This window comes from Ursus arctos, chromosome X (genome assembly GCF_023065955.2).
Source record: "Ursus arctos isolate Adak ecotype North America chromosome X, UrsArc2.0, whole genome shotgun sequence".
Classification (NCBI taxonomy): Eukaryota; Metazoa; Chordata; class Mammalia; order Carnivora; family Ursidae; genus Ursus; species Ursus arctos.
Window position 1 is genome coordinate 104,171,852 of NC_079873.1, and position 22,515 is coordinate 104,194,366.

General features: G+C 46.0%; 1 protein-coding gene across 3 annotated transcripts in view; it reads right to left on the minus strand.

Moving 5' to 3' along the window:
- The window catches only part of PNMA3 (PNMA family member 3), a 69,865-nt gene that overhangs the window by 16,747 nt on the left and 30,603 nt on the right, over positions 1–22,515 (minus strand). The window contains exons 1-2 of one of the 3 annotated variants that reach the window (XM_026487498.4): positions 17,252–17,599; positions 13,419–16,996 (exon numbers count right to left, since the gene is read on the minus strand). The exons of 1 other annotated variant lie outside the window; for it this stretch is intronic. In XM_026487498.4, coding sequence (XP_026343283.1) covers positions 15,496–16,887 — 1,392 coding nt within the window. In that variant the 5' untranslated portion in view covers positions 16,888–16,996; positions 17,252–17,599 and the 3' untranslated portion in view covers positions 13,419–15,495. Of the gene's footprint in view, positions 1–13,418; positions 16,997–17,251; positions 17,600–22,515 lie in introns of those variants that run through there. One more of the 3 variants, XM_057314510.1, reaches the window with a different exon arrangement.

Consider the following 22,515-nt stretch of genomic DNA (forward strand, 5'->3'; position numbering starts at 1 on the left):
CAAACCCTCTCAAACAATTCTGAGGAACTGTATATCCCCTCACACATGGAAGTTGACATCTAAAATATTTCACTCTAAGTCTAAATAGTAAATATGTCATTTCTGCTATGTCGTAAGTGTTGACATTTTAAAACAAAACTTTAACATCGCTATTTTGATGGCACCCATTGAAATCTAAATATCCTGGCAATTTGGACACCTATCACCATCTACTTAAAAACACACACACAAAAGCTCTCCTTTAAGCTGGAAAATCGACATCCACATTTCATCTCCATGAACTTATATCTCCATCCCCCTTCCCTCACATAATTTTATCTGAAAGCAGTCTATCTTTTATCCTCAATGTCTTTTGTAGGACCCTATAGTGTTTCTCTGCAACAAAAATATATAAACAAATTTAAATGTTATTTTATTCATTGTGATTTTCATTCACTGTGCTAAGACTCCACATTTTTGAAGTTTCCACCACCACAATTATTGGTCATAATACCCAGTTGCTCAGAATAATGAAGTAGTAAAATTTTTGAAAAATAATTGACATGAGAAGTAAAATTTGGTTGTAAATGAATCTTTAGGAGAGATGGATGGGATTTTTTTCCCCAATGAATTAATGTTTTCATGGAGAAGAATGAACTGTGTGAATACGAGGCACGATTATTTACCCTTTTTTTTTTAATCCTAAGAAGCAGATGAGCCTAGCCACAGCAGTTGAAAAACAAAAAGAGAGGGAAGGGGAGTTAAGATGGCGGAGGAGTAGGGGACTCCTTTTTCAGCCGGTCCCCCTGAGTCAAGCTGGATAGGTACCAGACCAGCCTAAATAACCACGGAATCAGCCTAGGACGCAGGAAGATACATCTGGATCTCTACAAATGAACATCTCCAGCGCTGAGTATTGAGGTACCAAGAGGGGAGCCGTAAAACCGCGCACAGATAGCGGAAGATAAACGGAAGAGGGAGGGAGCCGCCGCGTTTGGGCGCTGGGAAGCGGCAGCCACCTGCACGGGGGAGCGGGCGGACCCATGGTGGGCACCCGCGAGAGAGCGGACTGAGACCGGTGAGCCGTGAACGCGCGCCACCAGGCATCTCGCGGAACACCGGAATCCCGGTGCGCTCACGGGATCCAGACTGAGACCGGGAGCTCCCGGAGCGTGCGCGGGGCGGCTGGCGGGCCACCTGCACGGGGGAGCAGGCGGACTCGTGGTCGGCACCCGCGAAACAGCAGACTGAGGCCCTTAACCGGGTGCGCGCGCCACCAGGCTTCTCACGGAACTCCGGAATCGCGGTGTGCTCACCGGGCATAGACTGAGACCGGGAGACCCGGGAGCGCGCGGGGCGGCCAGTGGCTGGTGGCATTAGAAACACAAAGGACAGAGACGCGCCGGCCCTGGAAGTGAGGGACAGGGACGCCGGGTGTGGGGCGCACATCCCGGGACGCTGCAGGGTTGAGCAGCACCCACAGTAACAGAGTTAAAGTGGCCAGAACATCAGTGGAGAACGGGCCGGTCCCTCTGTTCTGTGACAGAGGCTGAGATTCAGCCACTACTGCTCTGACTCTCAGAAGAGGCATAGCCGACCGCCAGGGAAAGCTGCCAGAGAACAAAAACCTGGAAATACCGGCTCAGAGAGTGCCCATCCCCATCCCCCCTCGCAGGGGACACGGAGACTCTACCCAAACAGGGTTGCCTGAGTATCGGCTCGGCAGGCCCCTCCCTCAGAACACAGAAGGCAGGCTGAAAAATCAAGAAGCCCACAACCCGGGGCACCTGGGTGGCGCAGTCATTGAGCACCTGTCTCCGGCTTAGGGCGTGATCCCAGCATTCCGGAAAGGAGTCCCTCATCGGGCTCCTCCGCTGGGAGCCTGCTTCTTCCTCTCCCACTCCCCTGCTTCTGTTCCCGTTCTTGCTGACTGTCTGTCTCCCTCTCTCAGATAAATAAATAAATAAAATCTTTAAAGAAGAAGCCCACATCTCTAAGATCCCTATAAAACAAGGGGCACGGCCTGGGACCCAGTCAATAATTTGGGCTCTGGACAACCCCGCAACCTCTCCTCATCAGAATGACAAGAAGGAGAAGCCCCCCCCCCCAGCAAAGAAAAGACAGTGAGTCTGTGGCCTCTGCCACAGAAATAACGGATATGGATGTAACCAAATTATCAGAAATGGAATTCAGAGTAACAATGGTCAAGATGATGAGTAGACTTGAAAAAAGTATTAAGGAAAATGTTACTGAGAATATAGAATCCCTAAGGGCGGGAATGAGAGCGAATTTGACAGAAATTAAAAATTCTATGAGCCAAATGCAGGCAAAACTAGAGGCTCTGACGCCCAGGGTCACCGAAGCAGAGGAAAGGGTTAGTGAATTGGAGGATGGGTTAATAGAGGAAAAAATGAAAATAGAAGATGGTCTTTAAAAAATCCATGCCCACGAATGTAGGTTACGGGAGATTACTGACTCAATGAAACGATCCAATGTTAGAATCATCGGCATCCCCGAGGGGGTGGAGAAAAACAGAGGTCTAGAAGAGATATTTGAACAAATTGTAGCTGAAAACTTCCCTAATCTAGCGAGGGAAACAAACATTTGTGTCCAAGAGGCAGAGAGGACCCCTCCCAAGCTTAACCACGACAAACCTACGCCACGTCACGTCATAGTGCATTTCGCAAATATTAGGTCCAAGGATACAGTATTGAAAGCGGCCAGGGCAAAGAAATTTCTCACGTACCAAGGCAAAGGCATCAGAATTACGTCAGACCTGTCTACACAGACCTGGAATGAGAGAAAGGGTTGGGGGAGCATTTTTAAAGCTCTTTCAGAGAAAAACATGCAGCCAAGGATCCTTTATCCAGCAAGGCTGTCATTCAGAATTGATGGAGAAATAAAGACATTTCAGAATCGCCAGTCACTAACCAATTTCGTAACCATGAAACCAGCCCTACAGGAGATATTACGGGGGGTTCTATAAAAGTAAAAAGGCCCCAAGAGTGATACAGATCAGAAAGTCACAGCCAATACAAACAAAGACTTTACTGACAACATGGCATCATTAAAAGCATATCTCTCAGTACTCAATCTTAATATTAATGGCTTAAATTCTCCCTTAAAACGCCACAGGGTTGCAGATTGGAGAAAAAGAAATGACCCATCCATTTGCTGTCTACAAGAGACTCATTTCGAACCCAAAGATGCATTCAGACTGAGAGTAAGGGGATGGAGTACCATCTTTCACGCAAATGGACCTCAAAAGAAAGCTGGGGTAGCAATTCTCGTATCAGATAAACTGGATTTTAAACTACAGACTATAGTTAGAGACGCAGAAGGGCACTATATTATTCTTAAAGGAAGTATTCAACAAGTGGATATGACAATTATAAATATATATGCCCCCAACAGGGGAGCAGCAAGATACACAAGCCAACTCTTAACCAGAATAAAGAGACATATAGATAAAAATAGGTTAATAGTAGGGGACCTCAACACTCTACCATCAGAAATAGACAGAACACCCTGGCAAAAACTAAGCAAAGAATCAAAGGCTTTCAATGCCATACTTGACGAGTTGGACCTCATAGATATATATAGAACACTACACCCCAGAACCAAAGAATACTCATTCTATTCTAATGCCCATGGAACATTCTCGAGAATAGACCATGTTCTGGGACACAAAACAGGTCTCAACCGATACCGAAAGATTGAAATTATCCCCTGCATATTCTCAGACCACAACGCTCTGAAATTGGAACTCAACCACAAGGAAAAATTTGGAAGAAGCTCAAACACTTGGAGACTAAGAACCATCCTGCTCAGAAATGACTCGATAAACCAGGAAATCAAAAATCAAATTAAACAATTTATGGAGACCAATGAGAATGAAAATACAACAGTCCCAAACCTATGGGATACTGCAAAGGCAGTCCTAAGGGGGAAATACATAGCCATCCAAGCCTCACTCAAAAGAATAGAAAAATCTAAAATGCAGTTTTTATATTCTCACCTCAAGAAGCTGGAACAGCAACAGAGGGACAGGCCTAATCCACGCACGAGGAAGCAGTTGACCAAAATTAAAGCTGAAATCAATCAAGCAGAAACCAGAAGTACAGTAGAGCACATCAACAGGACTAGAAGCTGGTTCTTGGAGAGAATCAATAAAATTGACAGACCACTGGCAAGACTTATCCAAAAGAAAAGAGAAAGGACCCAGATTATTAAAATTATGAATGAAAAAGGAGAGGTCACGACGAACACCATTGAAATTGGAAGGATTATTAGAAATTTTTATCAACAGCTATATGCCAATAAACTAAGCAATCTGGAAGAGATGGAATCCTTCCTGGAAACTTATAAACTACCAAGAGTGAAACCGGAAGAAATTGATTCCTTAAACAGGCCAATTAATTATGAAGAAATTGAGTCAGTGATAAACAACCTTCCAAATAACAAAACTCCAGGCCCGGACGGTTTTCCTGGGGAATTCTACCAAACATTCAAAGAAGAAATAATACCTATTCTCCTAAAGCTATTTCAAAAAATAGAAACAGAAGGAAAGCTACTAAACTCATTCTATGAGGCCAATATTACCTTGATCCCCAAACCAGGCAAAGACCCCCTCAAAAAGGAGAATTACAGACCGATCTCCCTAATGAATATGGACGCCAAAATCCTCAACAAGATACTTGCTAATAGAATCCAACAGTACATTAAAAGAATTATCCATCATGACCAAGTGGGATTCATACCTGGGATGCAAGCGTGGTTCAATATTCGCAAATCAATCAGCGTGATACATCATATCAACAAGAAAAGACTCAGGAACCATATGATCCTCTCAATCGATGCCGAAAAAGCATTTGACAAAATACAGCATCCTTTCCTGATTAAAACCCTTCAGAGTGTAGGAATAGAAGGTACATTTCTCAATCTCATAAAAGCCATCTATGAAAAGCCTACTGAAAATATTATTCTCAATGGGGAAAAGCTGGAAGCCTTTCCCTTAAGATCACGAACATGACAAGGATGCCCACTCTCACCACTATTATTCAACATAGTACTAGAAGTCCTTGCAACAGCAATCAGACAACAAAAAGGGATCAAAGGTATCCAAATCGGCAAAGAAGAAGTCAAAATGTCTCTCTTTGCAGATGACATGATACTCTATATGGAAAACCCAAAAGAAGCCACTCCCAAACTATTAGAAGTTATAGAGCAATTCAGTAACGTGGCGGGATACAAAATCAATGCTCAGAAATCAGTTGCATTTCTGTACACGAATAACAAGAATGAAGAAAGAGAAATTAGGGAATCCATCCCATTTACAATAGCGCCAAAAACCATATGTTACCTTGGAATTAACTTAACCAGAGACGTAAAGGACCTATATTCTAGAAACTATAAATCACTCTTGAAAGACATTGAGGAAGACATAAAAAGATGGAAAGATATTCCATGCTCATGGATCGGAAGAATTAACATAGTTAAAATGTCCATGCTACCCAGAGCAATCGACACTTTCAGCTATCCCGATCAAAATACCGAGGACATTTTTCAAAGAACTGGAACAAATAGTCCTTAAATTTGTGTGGAACCAGAAAAGACCCCGAATCTCCAAGGAACTGTTGAAAAGGAAAAACAAAGCTGGGGGCATCACAATGCCGGATTTCGAGCTGTACTACAAAGCTGTGATCACAAAGACAGCATGGTACTGGCACAAAAACAGACACATAGACCAATGGAACAGAATAGAGAGCTCAGAAATGGACCCTCGGCTCTTTGGGCAACTAATATTGGATAAAGCAGGAAAAAACATCCGGTGGGAAAAAGACAGTCTCTTCAATAAATGGTGCTGGGAAAATTGGACAGCTACATGCAAAAGAATGAAACTTGACCACTCTCTCACACCATACACAAAAATAAACTCCAAATGGATGAAAGACCTCGATGTGAGACAGGATTCCATCAAAATCCTAGAGGAGAACATAGGCAACAACCTCCACGACATCGGCCAAAGCAACCTTTTTCATGATACATCCCCAAAGGCAAGAGAAACAAAAGATAAAATGAATTTATGGGACTTCATCAAGATTAAAAGTTTCTGCACAGCCAAGGAAACAGTCAGAAAAACTAAGAGGCAGCCCACGGAATGGGAGAATATATTTGCAAAGGACACTACAGATAAAGGACTGGTATCCAAGATCTACAAAGAACTTCTCAAACTCAATACATGAGAAACAAATAAACAAATCAAAAAATGGGCAGAAGATATGAACAGACACTTCCAATGAAGACATACAAATGGCTAACAGACACATGAAAAAATGTTCAAAATCATTAGCCATCAAGGAAATTCAAATCAAAACCACACTGAGATACCACCTTACGCCAGTTAGAATGGCAAAAATAGACAAGGCAAGAAACAACAATTGCTGGAGAGGATGTGGAGAAAGGGGATCCGTCCTCCATTGTTGGTGGGAATGCAAGTTGGTACAGCCACTCTGGAAAACAGTGTGGAGGTCCCTTAAAAAGTTAAAAATTGAGCTACCCTATGATCCAGCCATTGCACTACTGGGTGTTTACCCCAAAGATACAGACGTAGTGAAGAGAAGGGCCATATGCACCCCAATGTTCATAGCAGCAATGTCCACAATAGCTAAATCGTGGAAGGAGCCGAGATGCCCTTCAACAGATGACTGGATTAAGAAGTTGTGGTCCATATATACAATGGAATATTACTCAGCTATCAGAAAGAACGAGTTCTCAACATTTGCTACAACATGGACGGCACTGGAGGAGATAATGCTAAGTGAAATAAGTCAAGCAGAGAAAGACAACTATCATATGATTTCTCTCATCTATGGAACATAAGAAGTAGGATGATCGGTAGGGGAAGAAAGGGATAAAGAAAGGGGGGGTAATCAGAAGGGGGAATGAAACATGAGAGACTATGGACTCTGAGAAACAAACTGTGGGCCTCAGAGGGGAGGGGGGTGGGGGAATGGGATAGACCGGTGATGGGTAGTAAGGAGGGCACGTATTGCATGGTGCACTGGGTGTTATACACAACTAATGAATCATCGAGCCTTACATCGGAAACCGGGGATGTACTGTATGGTGACTAACATAATATAATAAAAAATCATTAAAAAATTGTTTTTAAGGACCTATCAATCAGCTGACAACTCGATTAAGTCCTTTTGGAAACCACCTGGCCTGCAAAAGGATGGGTCCTCCACTCATTCGATTCCTTCATTTCACAATTTCTGAGAAATAAACCAAAAGACTTTTGCAAAGACATGGCTATAAATTCTGTCTCTTATTCTTTCACTTTGAACTACTTTGTTTCATCTGATTTGCTTGGAAAAGTCTGGGCACACTGAGAATTAATTTAAATATGGTTTTGGCAATAATTAGTTCTTGATAAAAATGCTCTTACCGTATGCATGTTTTCCACATATTGTTGCTAAAACTTTAAAGTTGCAGATCTAGCTCATTCAATGTATGGGAAATATGTGTCGTGGAACTTTACTGGAGAAAGCCTTCATCATTGTCACGCCCATGAGGCACATCGGCCTTAACTTCTGTCAGCACAGTCTGACCTTTTTTTTTCCAAATTAAGTAATTGTGTTAATATGCAGTTGGAAGAATTTTTTTTAAAAGATTTTATTTATTTATTTGAGAGAGAGAGAGCGAGAGAGAGAGAGAGAGCACAAGCAGGGGGAGCAGCAGAGGGAGGGGGAGAAGCAGACTCCCCACTGAGCAAGGAGGCCAAAGCGGGGGCTCGCTCCTAGGACCCCGGAATTGTGACCTGAACCGAAGGCAGATGCTTCATCGACTGAGCCACCCAGGCGCCCCTGGAAGAATATTTTTTAAACCACTAAGAAATACATGATAGGATACTTCTTTGAGTATAGATATTACTAACGTCTTCAATACCAAGATTTAAATGCTATAGAGGTAACATATTATCCATTTTCTAAACAATTGTAAACCTGGGTAACAAGGCTGTTTCTCATCACCTAGTGTATTATAAACCTATGTGATCTGTAAGTAAAATTTTATGTTATCAAATAAGGCATTATAACAGAAAGCATGACACGCATCCTTGCATGTTTTTCACTCTAGTGTTGGTCTTTTGGGAATAAATAAATCACAACCATGTAAGCCTCAGAAATAAATTCACTAATTTTATTAGGCATTATGGTCAACCTTTCATCATGTCATTAAGAAAGAGAAATGGGGGCACCTGGGTGGCTCGGTCGGTTAAGCAACCAACTCTTGATTTCGGCTCTGGTTGTGATCTCAGCATACATGAGATTGAGCCCCAGTGGGGCTCCAAGCTCAGTGCGGAGTCTGCTTGAGATTCTCTCTCCCCCCCCCTTTCTGCCCCTCCTGTGCTCATGCTCTCTCTTTCTCTCTAAATAAGTAAATAAATAGAGAAAAATTTTCAAGATTTTATCTATTTATTTATTTGACAGAGAGAGAGGGAGAGAGAGTGAGAGCAAGAGTATGAATGGTGTGGAGAGGCAGAGGGAGAGGGAGAACCCGGGGCTCCATCCCAGGACCCTGGGATCATGACCTGAGCCAGAGGCAGACACGTAACTGACTGAGCCACCCAGGTGTCCCAATAAAATATTTTTTAAAAAAGAAAGAGAAAAGGATATACTGCTAAAAGTTAATTCTATCTGTTACTATGGTTAGTGCCATATGAAGCATAATATTCGAGGCTCTATTTGTTAGTACCTGGTGCTATGAACTTATTGTGTACCCCAAAAATTTGTTTCGTAAGTCCTAACTCCTAGTTCCTCAGAATGTGAACTTATTTTACAGTCAAATGCTCTCCCCATGAGCTATATTCCCTGTGTTAGAATGCGAACTTCTTTTGAATTAAGGTCATTGCAGATGTAATTAGTTAAAAGGGAATTGATTGGGCCCCTAATCCAATATGACTGATGCCCTTGTAAACAGTGGAAATTTGGACACAGAGATACACACAGGGGGAATGCCATATGCACGTTGTATTTGTGCTGCCGTATACCAAGACTACCAGAAGCTAGGGTAAAGAAATGGGACAGGTCCTCCCTCAGAGTCTCCAGAAGGATCAAACTCTGCTTATACATTAATTTCCAAATTCTATCTTCCAGAACTGTGAGACAATAAATTTTTCTTTTTTGAGGAATTGCCACTCAGTTGATGGTAACTTTTACTGCAGCCAAAGGAGGTTAATACACCTGGGAAATGTTTATTCCTCTAGAATTCATATCCTTTCCAAAGGAACTACTTGGGTTTCTTTTTTGGCACTAGCTCTGAAGCCTTTGTAGTGCTTGCCCACATATTGTGGGAAGGTTGAGACATGTTTGCCGAGGAAACCCCAGGGTTTTGCTGGAGCTGGCCATGTGTATTTCCTGTGGTGTGCTGCTCTGTCGCCTGCCTCCAGGTTGGGCTTTTGAAGTTAGGCCCCTCTTCTGTGTCCTTCTTGGTGGCTCTGTAGGAGATGGTTTCCCCAAATCTCTAGTCAACCGCAGACAAACCAGCTTATGATTTCTCCAAATCACGAGTGTGTGAGGGGGGCAGTGATCAGGATCCCTGAAGGGAATGCCACAGAAGTGTTCCCTTTAGGCAAAGAGGTTGTGAGTAATCCAGTAAGCACTTGTCACTAGCAGTGACAGATAACTGTAAGCAAGTTGTCTGGCCTTGATTGGGATGGCATACTGGGGCGAAGTCAGGCCAAACCGATTCTGCCTGACTTTGTAGTCCTCACATACTCCCTGGCAGAACTGAGCCCTTTCAGGATCAACTCACACAAGAATGCATCTAGTAGCACATGGCCTCTAGACAGAACCTAGGCCCTCCCTCTTGGGACATTGAATGCCCCCTGTAGTTTTGGTTTAGAGAGAAGCAGGTACTAGTTGACACAGACAGCTGCCTCTAGGGAGTGGGAGATGGCTAGGCAAAAAGCCATTTTCCAATGGAGAAGTTTAGCTCAGGTCTGCAAAGAGATCCTGTCCAACAGGAATCTGTTTGACTCCCAGCTTTGGTGTTCCTCTAACCTCAGCACAAAACACTCAGTAGCCTCTGGGTTCACTTTTCACCAGGATCTCTGTAGCCACTTCTGATATGACACAAGTGCTCCCTCTAGTCCATCACAAGTACTGCTTTCTCACTGACTTCTCTAGTTCACAGACATGAGCAGGTCATTCCTCTCCTTTACAAACTGCTGGGGCAGTGATACTTCCCTGGAGAGTCCCATGGCCTGCTGCATATCTGCAGCAGAAGTCCGAACTTAGCATGGTCACCATAGGAACTTCATAGCTCCATACAACTTCCCTGTGGATATGCTCCCTTTCCTTGCTTGTCTATCCATCACCCTGGGCCCCATCTATACTAATTTTTTCCAGGCACCAAATATTTTCTGACCATTTAACTCCATCCCTTACAGGATGAGTACTTTGGCTGTGGGGAGCTTGCCAGGATTGTGAGACCTGAGAGAAGGCAAACAATCAAGGTGGGGCCAAAGATCAGCACAGCTATTGGCATGGAGGTACTTTACAGTCTATGGCAGAGGGAGAGGGAATCCAAGAAGCATGTGGCAGTCTTGCTAAGTTGTGGATTTGGATATTACTCCATTTTGCAAGCAATATTCTAGAGAGAAGGGACCTGGGCATAGAAAGAGTCCAGAGTATTGCACAAAGTTCTCACTGAGTTTATGATTGCATACTAACTCTGCATGCTCAGACTGAGACAACACAAGTTTGGGCACAGAACATTCACCAGGAGCTGTAAGATGGGGAGCTACCAGAGCTTACACAGTGTTCCCACCAGCCAGAGTGGAGAGATCATATTGAAGTTCCTAGATGTTCATGACAGAACCCAGTAAGGTCGTACATTAGGAGAACGGCTCAGGTAGCTCTATAAGACCTACATTAACAAAGCTTAACAACAAACCTGGAAAGGCTCATTGTGGTTTGTAAGTAAATAAACTGCATACTGGAACAAAACTGAACACAGAAATAAGATAAACAAAACTTAGACACCTAACAACATAATAACCAAATTGTCTGGCCTCTATGCAAAACTTTTAGATATGTGAAGGAAGGAAACATGACCCCTAACCAAGGGGGAAATGTGCGAGTAGGTCCATAAATGGCAAGGATGATGGGGTTAACACACAGGGATTTAAAGACAGCTATTGGAAATAAATATGTTCCAAAATTGAAAGGGAAACATGAAAATAATGAAGGAAGCAATGAGGAAAAGTCTCAATAGGAAAAGGATATCTATAATGAAGAACCAAATGGAAAGTCTGGAGCTGAAAAATACAGAAGAGGGAATATGGAACACCATGATAGAACCACAGGTGCACAACTAATTTTTGACCAACACTCTAAATAAAATCAGTGTCAAAATGAAAATTTTTCAAATGGATCCTGACCCCACACCTTCGCCCAAATACAAAAATTAATTTAGGTACATCCTAAGACCTAAATGAAAAGCTAAAACTACAGGGCTTCTAGAGGAAAACTAGGCAATACCTTTGCAAATGTGAGTCAAGGAAAGATCTCTTACGCAGGACTCAGAAAGTAGTCACTATAGAAGAAAAGAAATGATGCAGTGGACCTCATCACAGTTAAATCCATCTTCTTATGAACAGAGACCACTAAGAATGTGCATAGATAAGATACAACAGGGAGAAAATAGTCCCAACACATATATCTTATAAAAGGCTTGTATCCAGAGTATTTTGACAATTTGCACAAGTCAATAATGAAACAAAGTCAAAGACCCCACTTGAAAACTGGGCAAGAGACTTGAATACTCAGTTCATTAAGAAGGATAGCTAATAATCACACAAAAAAGTGTTCCATATCATTAATCGTCACAAAAATGCAAACCAATACCACGATGAAATACCACAATGAGTCACTGACAGAATGGCTAAAAGTTCAAAGCTGACAACACAAAATTTCTGAGAACCCCAAGAAACAGGCACTACTGATGGGAGTACAAATTGTCATAACAGCTTTGAATTTCTTACAAAGTTAAACGTAACCCTATTCTGTGGCCCAGCCATTCCAATGCTATATCCAAGAGAAAGGAAAACAAAAGTCCACAAAAAGACTCACAAACAGATGTTCACATAGGCTTTAATCACACAACAATATTAGCAACACACACAAGTGTAGAAACCTTGATAACAGTGACATGCAGGGGTTGTGAATGGATGATTGCATAGTAGGTGCAGCTGTAGGGCTCATCGGCTTGGCGCCAACAGAAGTCTTGCTCCTGTTTCACAAAGTAGTGACATGTTCTTGCTCTGCCTTCTTCCAACTCTCTTGTTTGGTTCCTCAAAGAAATAAAAAACCACCGTCTAACTCGTGCACTCACACAGAAACTCACACATCCTTTCATTCATTCACTCATACTCTGACACATGTACACTCACCCATTAGCACATATTCACTCATACACACACTAACCACACAAATTCGTACATACTCACTCATACACCAGACATTTTCACTCATCAACACTTTCACACACACTCACATACATTCACTGACACAAATCCACTTATACATATGAACACTCATAAATATACACTGGGACACCCACATAGTCACACTCATTCACACACAATTATGTACACACAAACTTGTAAATGCTCACAAACTCATACATACTCACAGTCACCCACAAGACACATTAACCCATGTACACATTTACACACACATGCATTCACTGACATCTGCTCATTTCATTCTCATGTTCATACATAGACACTCACACACTGACACATATTTTCACTGAATACACTAACACATATAAACATACATCCACCTACCTACATACTCACACACTCATGCACAAAGTAACACATACAAATGCCTACACTCAACACACACATTTACATACATTCACTAACACAGTCTTACATACTCAATCACATATTCACACACATTTACTGACACACATATAAGCACACATTCACAAACTCATACATACTTTCACATACTTACTCATACACACACTTACACAGGCTGGCCTGATTTTGATGCTGTAGGTCTGGATGCCCTGAGCCCCAATAAGACAGTGAGGGATCCTGGGGCCTCTGGATACTGCCTTCTGTCCCTTGCCCTCCCTTATTCCTGTAAGTTCCCTAAGTGCCCTGAGAATCCAGACAGCCACTGAACACTCCCACCAACGTCCTGTTCACTGGCACCATCTGGCTCTGCTTAGCTTCATTCTCTTGCCAAAGTCCATAAGCCACTCTTCCGTAGATGTTGACCACCTTTTGCAATTAAGACACTGCAAAGCTCTCATGGACCTTACCCCACACATATTCGCATGTTGACCAGGCCACTGTTTCCCCCCCCTACACCTGCATTCCCAGTAGACCCTTCCCACAGCAGAGGCAAGACTCAGCTGAAACATTCAATGAAATTTATTGAAGAGAAACATTTACTGAAACCATCAAAGAAAGGGAATGACAACAGACAGAGGGACATCTAACAGCCACTAGAGCCCATAGGTCACGGACCCCCTCCTCTTGGGGTCCCACACGAGGTGCCTCTGCTTCCCCCAACACCGTGGCCCTCCTGCCTCAGTCTCCCTTCCTGAGGGCCCCTCGATCCACCTCTGGCCAGGACGATGGACGCTGGCCACGTCCCCTCACTCCAGGGCACCCTCCCCTCTGGCCGGCATGCTGGGGCCTGGTCCTGCCCCGTGGCCTGCACAGGACAGTCCCAGGACGCTGGAAAACGCAGCAGGGGACACTCGGCCAAGCCAAGGAAACAGAGTCACAAGTAACAACAGGGTGGCACATCAGAGCACAGTTGCCGTGGAGACTCCCGCCGGCCACCTCTATCCTTGGTCCGCTTCTTCCTTCCTGAGGTCACGGGGTGAGCACCAGCCGTGCCCTGGGGGCATCCTTCCCGCCATCTCCTGGAACCGGGCTCCGGAACTCCGGGGTGGGGTGGGGGCAGCTGCTCGGATAAGAACACACACACATCTCCACAAGAACAAGCAGCGGCTGGCCTAAATCTACACCGAGAAAGCAGAGGTTGAGCTCACAGCATGGGAAGAGAGCGAGCAGAGCCTTGGTTCCCACCGCAGCTCATGGCACGCTCCCGGGCTGAGAGGTGGCTGCCCCGGTAGGCCAGGACACCCACCGCGGGCTCCTGCACACCTCAAGGCTCTGCACAGGAATGGTAACTAGCGGGGAGGGGGAGTAACTGGACACGTGGGTCACAAAGGGCCCTACAGAGACACAAGTGGGCTTCCCGGAACATGGAGCAACGTGCCCCGGGGGTCACTGAATGAGAGTCCCCCTCTTGGGAGACCCAAGAGGCTGGCACCCTTGAGATGGTCCCTAACATCTCGCAGTCCAGTGTGGGTGGCAGACATTTTCAGGTGCCCCTCATCTAGGCTGGAACTGGCCACTCAGGGCTGCCCCAAGCCAGCTGTCCAAATTGGCAGGGATGGAGCTGGACTTGGTATTGGCAGCTGCTGAATTGTGGTTCACCAGACCAGTCCCAGGTCTCCTTGCCTGTGATCTCCTGGTCTCCAGTGGCACTGTACAAACAAAAGCAGAAACACCTTCCACCACCAAGTCCTCCCCCTTCCTCCCTCTCTCCTCTACCTTTTCCTTCTTTTCCTCTTCCTCTCCTACACCTTTTTCTTCTCCTCTTTCTCGTCCTCCTCCTGCTTTGGAACAAAAGTTTCCCTGCACACCCAGTCACACCAAAGCCAGCCAACTACCTAGCACCCCACCTCAGGCTGAGCCAAGGCTCTGGCCTGGGGATCTTCTCCTCACAGTCTTTGCTCTCCTTGCCCCCACAGCCCTTCCAGGCTGCAGGGGAAGGAAGCTTCTCATAGGCTGGTGCTAGGCTCCCAGGGCCTTTGGGTCTCCTGCCCTCACTTGTGCAGGGGCTCGAGGATGCCACCTTCTCGGGGCTCCCCCAGAGCAGTGGACAGGCTGGACCATGTGGCCTCCCCTCCAGGGCATTACCTCTCTGCTGTGCAGCTCTTCCTTGCTTGAGCTGACTCCTGGCAGGGCTGGCCCTGGGGAATATTCCTCCAGGCCCACTGTGGCCTGGGGGCCAGTAGGCATCTTTAGCTTGGAGCCCATGGGGTGAGCATTTGGGGGTGGCCAGAGGATGGGGTTGATGACTGAGTCCCCAGCTGCACCTTCTTCAGCCTCTGCTATGTTGGGGTCTCTGCCTGCACCTGGTGCACCCCATGCGCTGGGTGTGGCAGCCTGCCACTTGTATCTCTGGCACCTCTTCAGGGCACTGTTCTCGGCCATCACTGAGCCCCACGTAGCTTGGGGAGTGGAGTCCCTTTCAGTCGACAGAGGATGAAGGGTCTCAGCCTGGGCCTGGCTTTGCCCCTTCGCCCCACTGAAGTACCCTGCTGTTTGTGTGGACTGCCCCTTTCCCTTCTTCCAATAACTCTTCCATTTCCTTGGCCTATAGTAAGAAGAGCTGCCCTGTTCTCCTGAGCCTATTTGGCCTTGGGCTTGGGATGGCTCTTTTCCCAAGCCCAGTCCCCATTTCCCGACTCCGTTGCAGCCTGTCTTTTCTGCTTTACCAACAGCAGGTTTGGAGCGTTGCTACACTTTGCCTTGATGTGGCCATCTTCTCCACAGCTATAGCAAAATGTGTGGTGTTTCCGTTTTCCTGAACCTCGAGAGCTGGCCCTTAGCACCCGACCCCTTCGGTGTTGTCCTCTGCCCCTCCTGCGCCGTGACCCTTGGGAAGGCCTGGCCTGAAAAGTGTTGCCAGGGGCAGGGAAAGACACTGCTCTGAAAGCATTGGCTCTGGCAGATGACCTTATGCCTGCGTCCAGTCCTGGTATCCTCTCCCTCTCTGGACCAAAAGTGGCCTCCCACTCCTCTTCCTCACGCAGGAGCTTCACCAGTGCCAGGAAACCAGGTGGTTTCCTTCGCTGTTTCATCAACTTAAGCCTGTCTCGAAGTTTGTCAGTAAGGGTAGCCCCACTTAAGACTTGTTTCAGGCGAGCCTGATTCACATTTCTTCGTAATACTGCATTTTTTTCTACAGCTCTTTGGAGCAGGGGTTCCAAACGCAACACAAAGCTGGAGACTTTCTCTCCTACCTCCTGATAGGCCTTACAAAATTTTACATGGGCGATTTTACGGCTCTCCACAGGTCCAAACACCTGTTGCAGGGCTGCCAGGCACTCCTCCACAGTTATGGCAGCATTGTTGGCCCGGAGCCCACTGACCACCTGCAGAGCAGGACCCCGCAAGCATTCCATCAGCCGCCTCCTCTTTTCACCCTCAGGCACCTGCCACATCTGTAGCATTTCAGTGGTGTGCTCGAACCAGGCTTCAAAGGCCAACGCCCCTGGAATGGACACAGTATTCCCAGAAAACACTCTTAGTTCTCTGTACAACATTTGTTCTAGCAGAGGCTGCACTGCTGCCCCCAGGGTCTGGGCCCAGGTCCAGAAGTCGGGTGATATGGCCACTCTCGGAGCAGGAGAGTTGGTGTCTGATCCAAGCACTCTGTTCATGTCTGACACTGTCCGCCTCTCCTCCTCTAAGAAGCGGTTGAGTCTATTGAGAAATTCCCCATCTGAGTTCCGAGGTTTTACAACCACTTCCCAGGGCCCTCCCTTTCCTGGTATTTCCCTGGGGATCAAAGCATAGTCAATATCTTGGGCAAGCTCCAAGAGAAATGCTTGGGCATTCTCTTCCCTCCTAAACATCCTACCAATGACCCTATACCTGCCCAGGTGCCTGAGAGCCTCCTGAAGAGTCTCCTCAAATTCATCCTCACCACAGTCCTCAGGAATCCCCAGGATGAGCATGGACCGCTGGGTGTTCAGATGTTCCCCCCTACACCAATCCTGCAACAGGGTCAATGGCATATCTCCAGTCTCTGCGGAGTCTAATTTAGGGGGGGAATGATCACTGCGTGATGCACATATATCTGGGCCAACTCTCAGGGCGACAGCTGACAGCCCGGGTCTCCACAGCCTGTGAATACGAACCGGGCGAGAGCAAGGTTAATGCCGGCACCCCCTCTCCCTCCCCCAGGTGACCCTCCTCCCGCGGGGCGGCGCCTTTGCCGCCCGGGCTCGACCCCTGCCCCTCCTTCCACCGGCCCGCAGGGGCCACAGCCCCCTCCCCACCCCGTCCCCCCGTCCCCGCGGGCTGCCGCAGTCCTGCTGGGGCGGGCGGAGGGTGGCGGGGTCTCTTGGGGGCCAAGCGCACCTTCCCCGGGTCTGGTACCTTCCGCTGGGTCGGGGTCCTTCCTGGTGGAGGTCCCAGCAGGAGGGGCGCCGCAGGGGCTGCGCGGAGCAGCGGCCGGGTCGTGCGCCCCTCTTTCCGTGGCTTTCTCGCACTCCCTCTCCTTCTTCCTCTCCCTGTCCCTCTCTCCGCGTGGCACGTGGGCCAGCGCGCCGGCGCCGGCTCGCCACCACTCTCTGCAGTGCGGACTCGGGGCGGGGGCGCAGTGGCGGCGGAGCGCGGACCCTCCGCGTCGCCCCGGAGACCGCCGGGCCATTGGCGCGCGCGGGTCACGCGGCCGGGCTGCGGCCACCGCCGCGGGCACCCGGGGACCGCGCGTGACGTCACCTGCTCCTTTCCCCGCCCCCGAGGGGGCGCTGGCACAGGTGGGGACCCTGGGGATCCGCGAGTCGGTGCCCCCATCCTAGACCCAGCCCTGTCCACAGCCCGCCGCTCCCGGAACGTGCCCTCAGGGAGTCAGCGTGGCGAGGGTTCCACATCCCCGGGTGCCCACCGGAGAGGGGCTGGACAGGCCCGAGATGCGCCCGCCAGCGCTGCGTTCTGGCATGGGTGGGGAACGGGATGGGGGGGGCGTTCTGGGGGCTTCTTCGCCTGCTTCCACCCTCCTCCACCCCACCCAGAACTGGTCCTGTCCCAGCTAGGCGAGAAGCACCTCGTCCGGGTGCGATTCCGTGGAATAGATGCCACATGCGCACACGAGCACTCACACACTGCACCCCAACGGAGGAGGGTCGGCAGTCCCCACGCTTGCGCGTGGGCGCACGACCGGCCAAGGCGTGTCATTACCCCAGTGCCAGTGGCCTGTCCCAAAGAGGGTGACCCAGAGTTCTGGTTTGCTTGGGCTTTTTCCATTTTGGGTGCTTCGAGTCCACTGTCTGAAAAAGCTTCTCCGTTTGGAACTCAGCACCTTGGGCCTGCCTTTTCCTCATGGCAGTAGACAGTAGGCTGTGAGTTGGGCATCAGAAGGAGGGAGGGAGTGACTGCCCTCAGGCAAAAGGTCCAGTGGTCTGTGTGCTCCTGCCTGCCCTGCCAACTACATCCTTGCCTCCTGTGGGCAGGGCTCTCCCAAGCCACACAAGGAGGAGCCTGTGGTTGATGCCCCCCAGGAGGTTCACTCACCCAACCACGTCTGGAAAGCCACCTTGTACTGGCTGGGGCATAGAGCCATCCACTTCTATTCCCAGTTTAGAGCCTAAATTGGGCCCCCTAATCCTTTGAATACACTTGGGGCTATTTCTCTTCTGGTTGTTTCATCCACATTAGAATTTACTTCCCTTATTTCTGTCCACTTACAGTCGTTGTGAGGAAAAAAACCTCCTCATATTTGCTAGAGACAAAATTCGCTAAGCCTCAGATTTGAAGGTTTCCTTCTGCTCAATCATGTAGGAAAATGGCAAGATTGTCTAAAATTGTTTTCTCCAAAACTCGTGATTCACTTTCCATGGTATATGAAATGGGACCTAGTCTGGGTGCTTTGGAAGTCTACCAGGTGTATCTTCTTTTTCTTAAAAACATCTAAGAGGTTACATAGAATCCATGTCTCTGATAAAACACTTGGTTGCCAATTTCCAAATTGGCTTTCTGTGATCCTGGAAAGGCAATGAAATAGCATGGTGATTGGGAAGACTACATACTGGTCCAAGTTTTGCCACTCCGAGGACTTAACCATCTGCTCAACTTACAGAGGCAGAAAGGGAGTCTCAGAGAACGGACACAGCCAGCCCAAAGTCACACAATGAGTAAATGGCAAAGTTATGAGACATCATGGGGAGATGCAAAGTACAGCCAAGGCAAAGGGGGGGCATCCAGAATTTCTCTGGGAAGAAGCATGTAGGAGTTCCAGTCAGGTGCAATGAAGCAGATCTGTGGATGTCCTGGATGTCAGGAAAAAAAGATTTAGGGACACCAGGGTCGAAGTGATAGATTTCAACATGTTTAGTTTGAAAGTTTTTGAACCCTTTTGTAATTGGAGTTGACCTTCATTCCGGTTTTAGGGCCTCCTCAACTCTCTGCTCAAAAGACAACAAACAATAATGTTTCCTCCATTCAAATAGAAGACCCTTGAAGCCAGTAAAAAGATCTTGGGTTTTTTTTTTTTTGTCCCCATTGTCTTTCCTGGTAGCTAGCACAAAGGCACTAAAATCGAGGAACTGATAGATAAATGTCACTTATAAAGTGGAAGAGTAATAGAGCATGAAGTAGGCCACCTCCACAGGCGTGGTCTTCTCCTGGCTTAGACCCCTAGTGTCAGGGTTTCCCAGGGGGCAAATTCCTGAGCCCCACCTCTGGGGAATCTGATCTGCTGGGTCTGAGACAGACCTGGGAAGTTTTTTTTTTTTTTTACAAGAGCTTCTGGTAAGTAAATACTATAAAAAATAACATTCTACAATATTTAACATACAAAAAGATATAAAAAGTGCAACAATACCTCTATACCTAGTACCTAAGACATAAAACACTGCCAACGAAGTTAACCTCTTTGCACATTCCTTCCCAATAGCCTCCACCTCTCTGCTCCATAGAGGGAGGCACTGTTCTGCATTTACATTTCTTTACATTTCCACTGCAAAAAAATATATCTTTAAACAACTGCTAGTATTGTGTTCTCATGTTTTAAACTTTATATAGATGGTATCATATTCTCTGTATTCATCCATTTAGTTAATTAATCATTATGTTTGTGAGACCCGCCATTTTAATACATGCAAGTTTGGTTTATCAATTTTCAATTCTGTATAATATTTCATTGTAGGAGTGTGTATGTGTGTGCGTGTACAAAAATTTATTTATAAATTTCCCATTGAAGATATTTAAGTTGTTTCTCATTTTTAGCTATCACAAATAATGCTGCTCTAAATATTCTTGGAGAGTTTCACTAGGGTGTGTACCTAGCAGTGGCATTGCTGGGTCAAAGAATATTTTCAGTTTTAACATATATTGTCAAATTGTTCTGTGGGTTGCTACACCAATTTAAACCTCTATCACTCCACATCATCATTTATTTTTTTAATTTAAATTCAATTAGCCAACATATAGTACATCATTAGTTTCAGATGTAGTGTTCAATGATTCATCCATTGCATATAACATCCAGTGATCATCAGAACATGTGCCCTCCTTTTTAAAAAAAGATTTATTTATTTATTTATTTGAGAAAGAAATAGCTTGAGCAGGGGGAGGGGCAGAGGGAGAGAGAGAATCTTTGAGCAAACTCCTCGCTGAGTGGGGAGCCAGACAAGGGGCTCGATCCCAGGACCCTGAGATCATGACCTGAGCTGAAATCAAGAGTTGGCTGCTTAACCAACGGAGCCACCCAGGTGCCCCCACCAATATTTAATATTATGTGGCTCAAATGTTGCCAATTCAGAGGCATGTCAATTGTTATTTCATTGTGCTTTTATTTTGAATTTCTCTGATTATAAATGAGGTTTAATACCTTGGTTGGGGTCCATTTCTGATTCCTTTTGTTTGAAATTCTTACTAATTTTTCCTATTTCATTGTTGGGAAGTTTCTCCTCTTTTATGCTTCATAAGAGTTCTTTATTAATCTGGAAACTTTTTCCATTTAAGTTATTTTTGTTGTGGGCATCACGTTGCCAGATTTCAAGCTATACTACAAAGCTGTGATCTCAAAGACAGCATGGTACTGGCACAAAAACAGACATATAAACCAATGGAACAGAATAGAGAACCCAGAAATGGACCCTCGGCTCTTTGGGCAACTCGTCTTTGATAAAGCAGGAAAAAACATCCGGTGGAAAAAAGACAGTCTCTTCAATAAATGGTGCTGGGAAAATTGGACAGCTACATGCAAAAGAATGAAACTTGACCACTCTCTGACACCATACACAAAGATAAACTCCAAATGCATGAGAGACCTCGATGTGAGACAGGAATCCATCAAAATCCTAGAGGAGAACATAGGCTGCAACCTTTTTGACATCGGCCACAGCAACTTTTTCCATGACACATCTCCAAAGGCAAGAGAAACAGAAGAAAAAATGAACTTGTGGGAGTTCGTCAAGATAAAAAGCTTCTGCACAGCCAAGGAAACAGTAAAAAAAAAACTAAGAGGCAGCCTGTGGAAGGGGAGAAGATATTTGCAAATGACACTACAGATAAAGGACTGGTATCCAAGATCTACAAAGAACTTCTCAAACTCAATACACGGGAAACAGATAATCAAATCAAAAAATGGGCAGAAGATATGAACAGACACTTTTCCAATGAAGACATACAAATGGCTAACAGACACATGAAAAAATGGTCAAAATCATTAGCCATCAGGGAAATTCAAATCAAAACCACACTGAGATACCACCTTACGCCAGTTAGAATGGCAAAAATTGACAAGACAGGAAACAACAAATGTTGGAGAGGATGTGGAGAAAGGGGATCCCTCTTACACTGTTGGTGGGAATGCAAGTTGGTACAGCCACTCTGGAAAACAGTGTGGAGGTCCCTTAAAAAGTTAAAAATTGAGCTACCCTATGATCCAGCAATTGCACTACTGGGTATTTACCCCAAAGATACAGATGTAGTGAAGAGAAGGGCCATATGCACCCCAATGTTCATAGCAGCATTGTCCACAATAGCTAAATTGTGGAAGGAGCCGAGATGCCCTTCAACAGATGACTGGATTAAGAAGATGTGGTCCATATATACAATGGAATATTACTCAGCCATCAAAAAGAACGATTTCTCAACATTTGCAGCAACATGGACGGGACTGGAAGAGATAATGCTAGGCAAAATAAGTCAAGCAGAAAATGACAATTATCATATGGTTTCAGTCATTTATGGAACATAAGAAATAGGAAGATCGGTAGGAGAAGGAAGGGAAGAATGAAGGGGGGGTAAACAGAAGGGGGAATGAACCATGAGAGACCGTGGACTCTGGGAAACAAACTGAGGGCTTCAGAGAGGAGGGGGGTGGGGGAATGGGATAGGCTGGTGATGGGTATTAAGGAGGGCACGTATTGCATAGAGCACTGGGTGTTATACGCAAACAATGAGTCATGGAACATTGCATCAAAAACTGGGGATGTACTGTATGGTGACCAATGTAACAAAATAAAGTTATTAAAAAAATAAATAAAAAGAAAAAAATAAAAGGAAGAAAGATCCTTCTAGGCAAAAAAAAAAAAAGTTATTTTTGTTGTGTAACCGATTACCCAAAACATACTGGCTTACAACAGCTATTTTATTCTGCTCACAATTTTGTGAGTTAGGAATTGGGGGAAAGT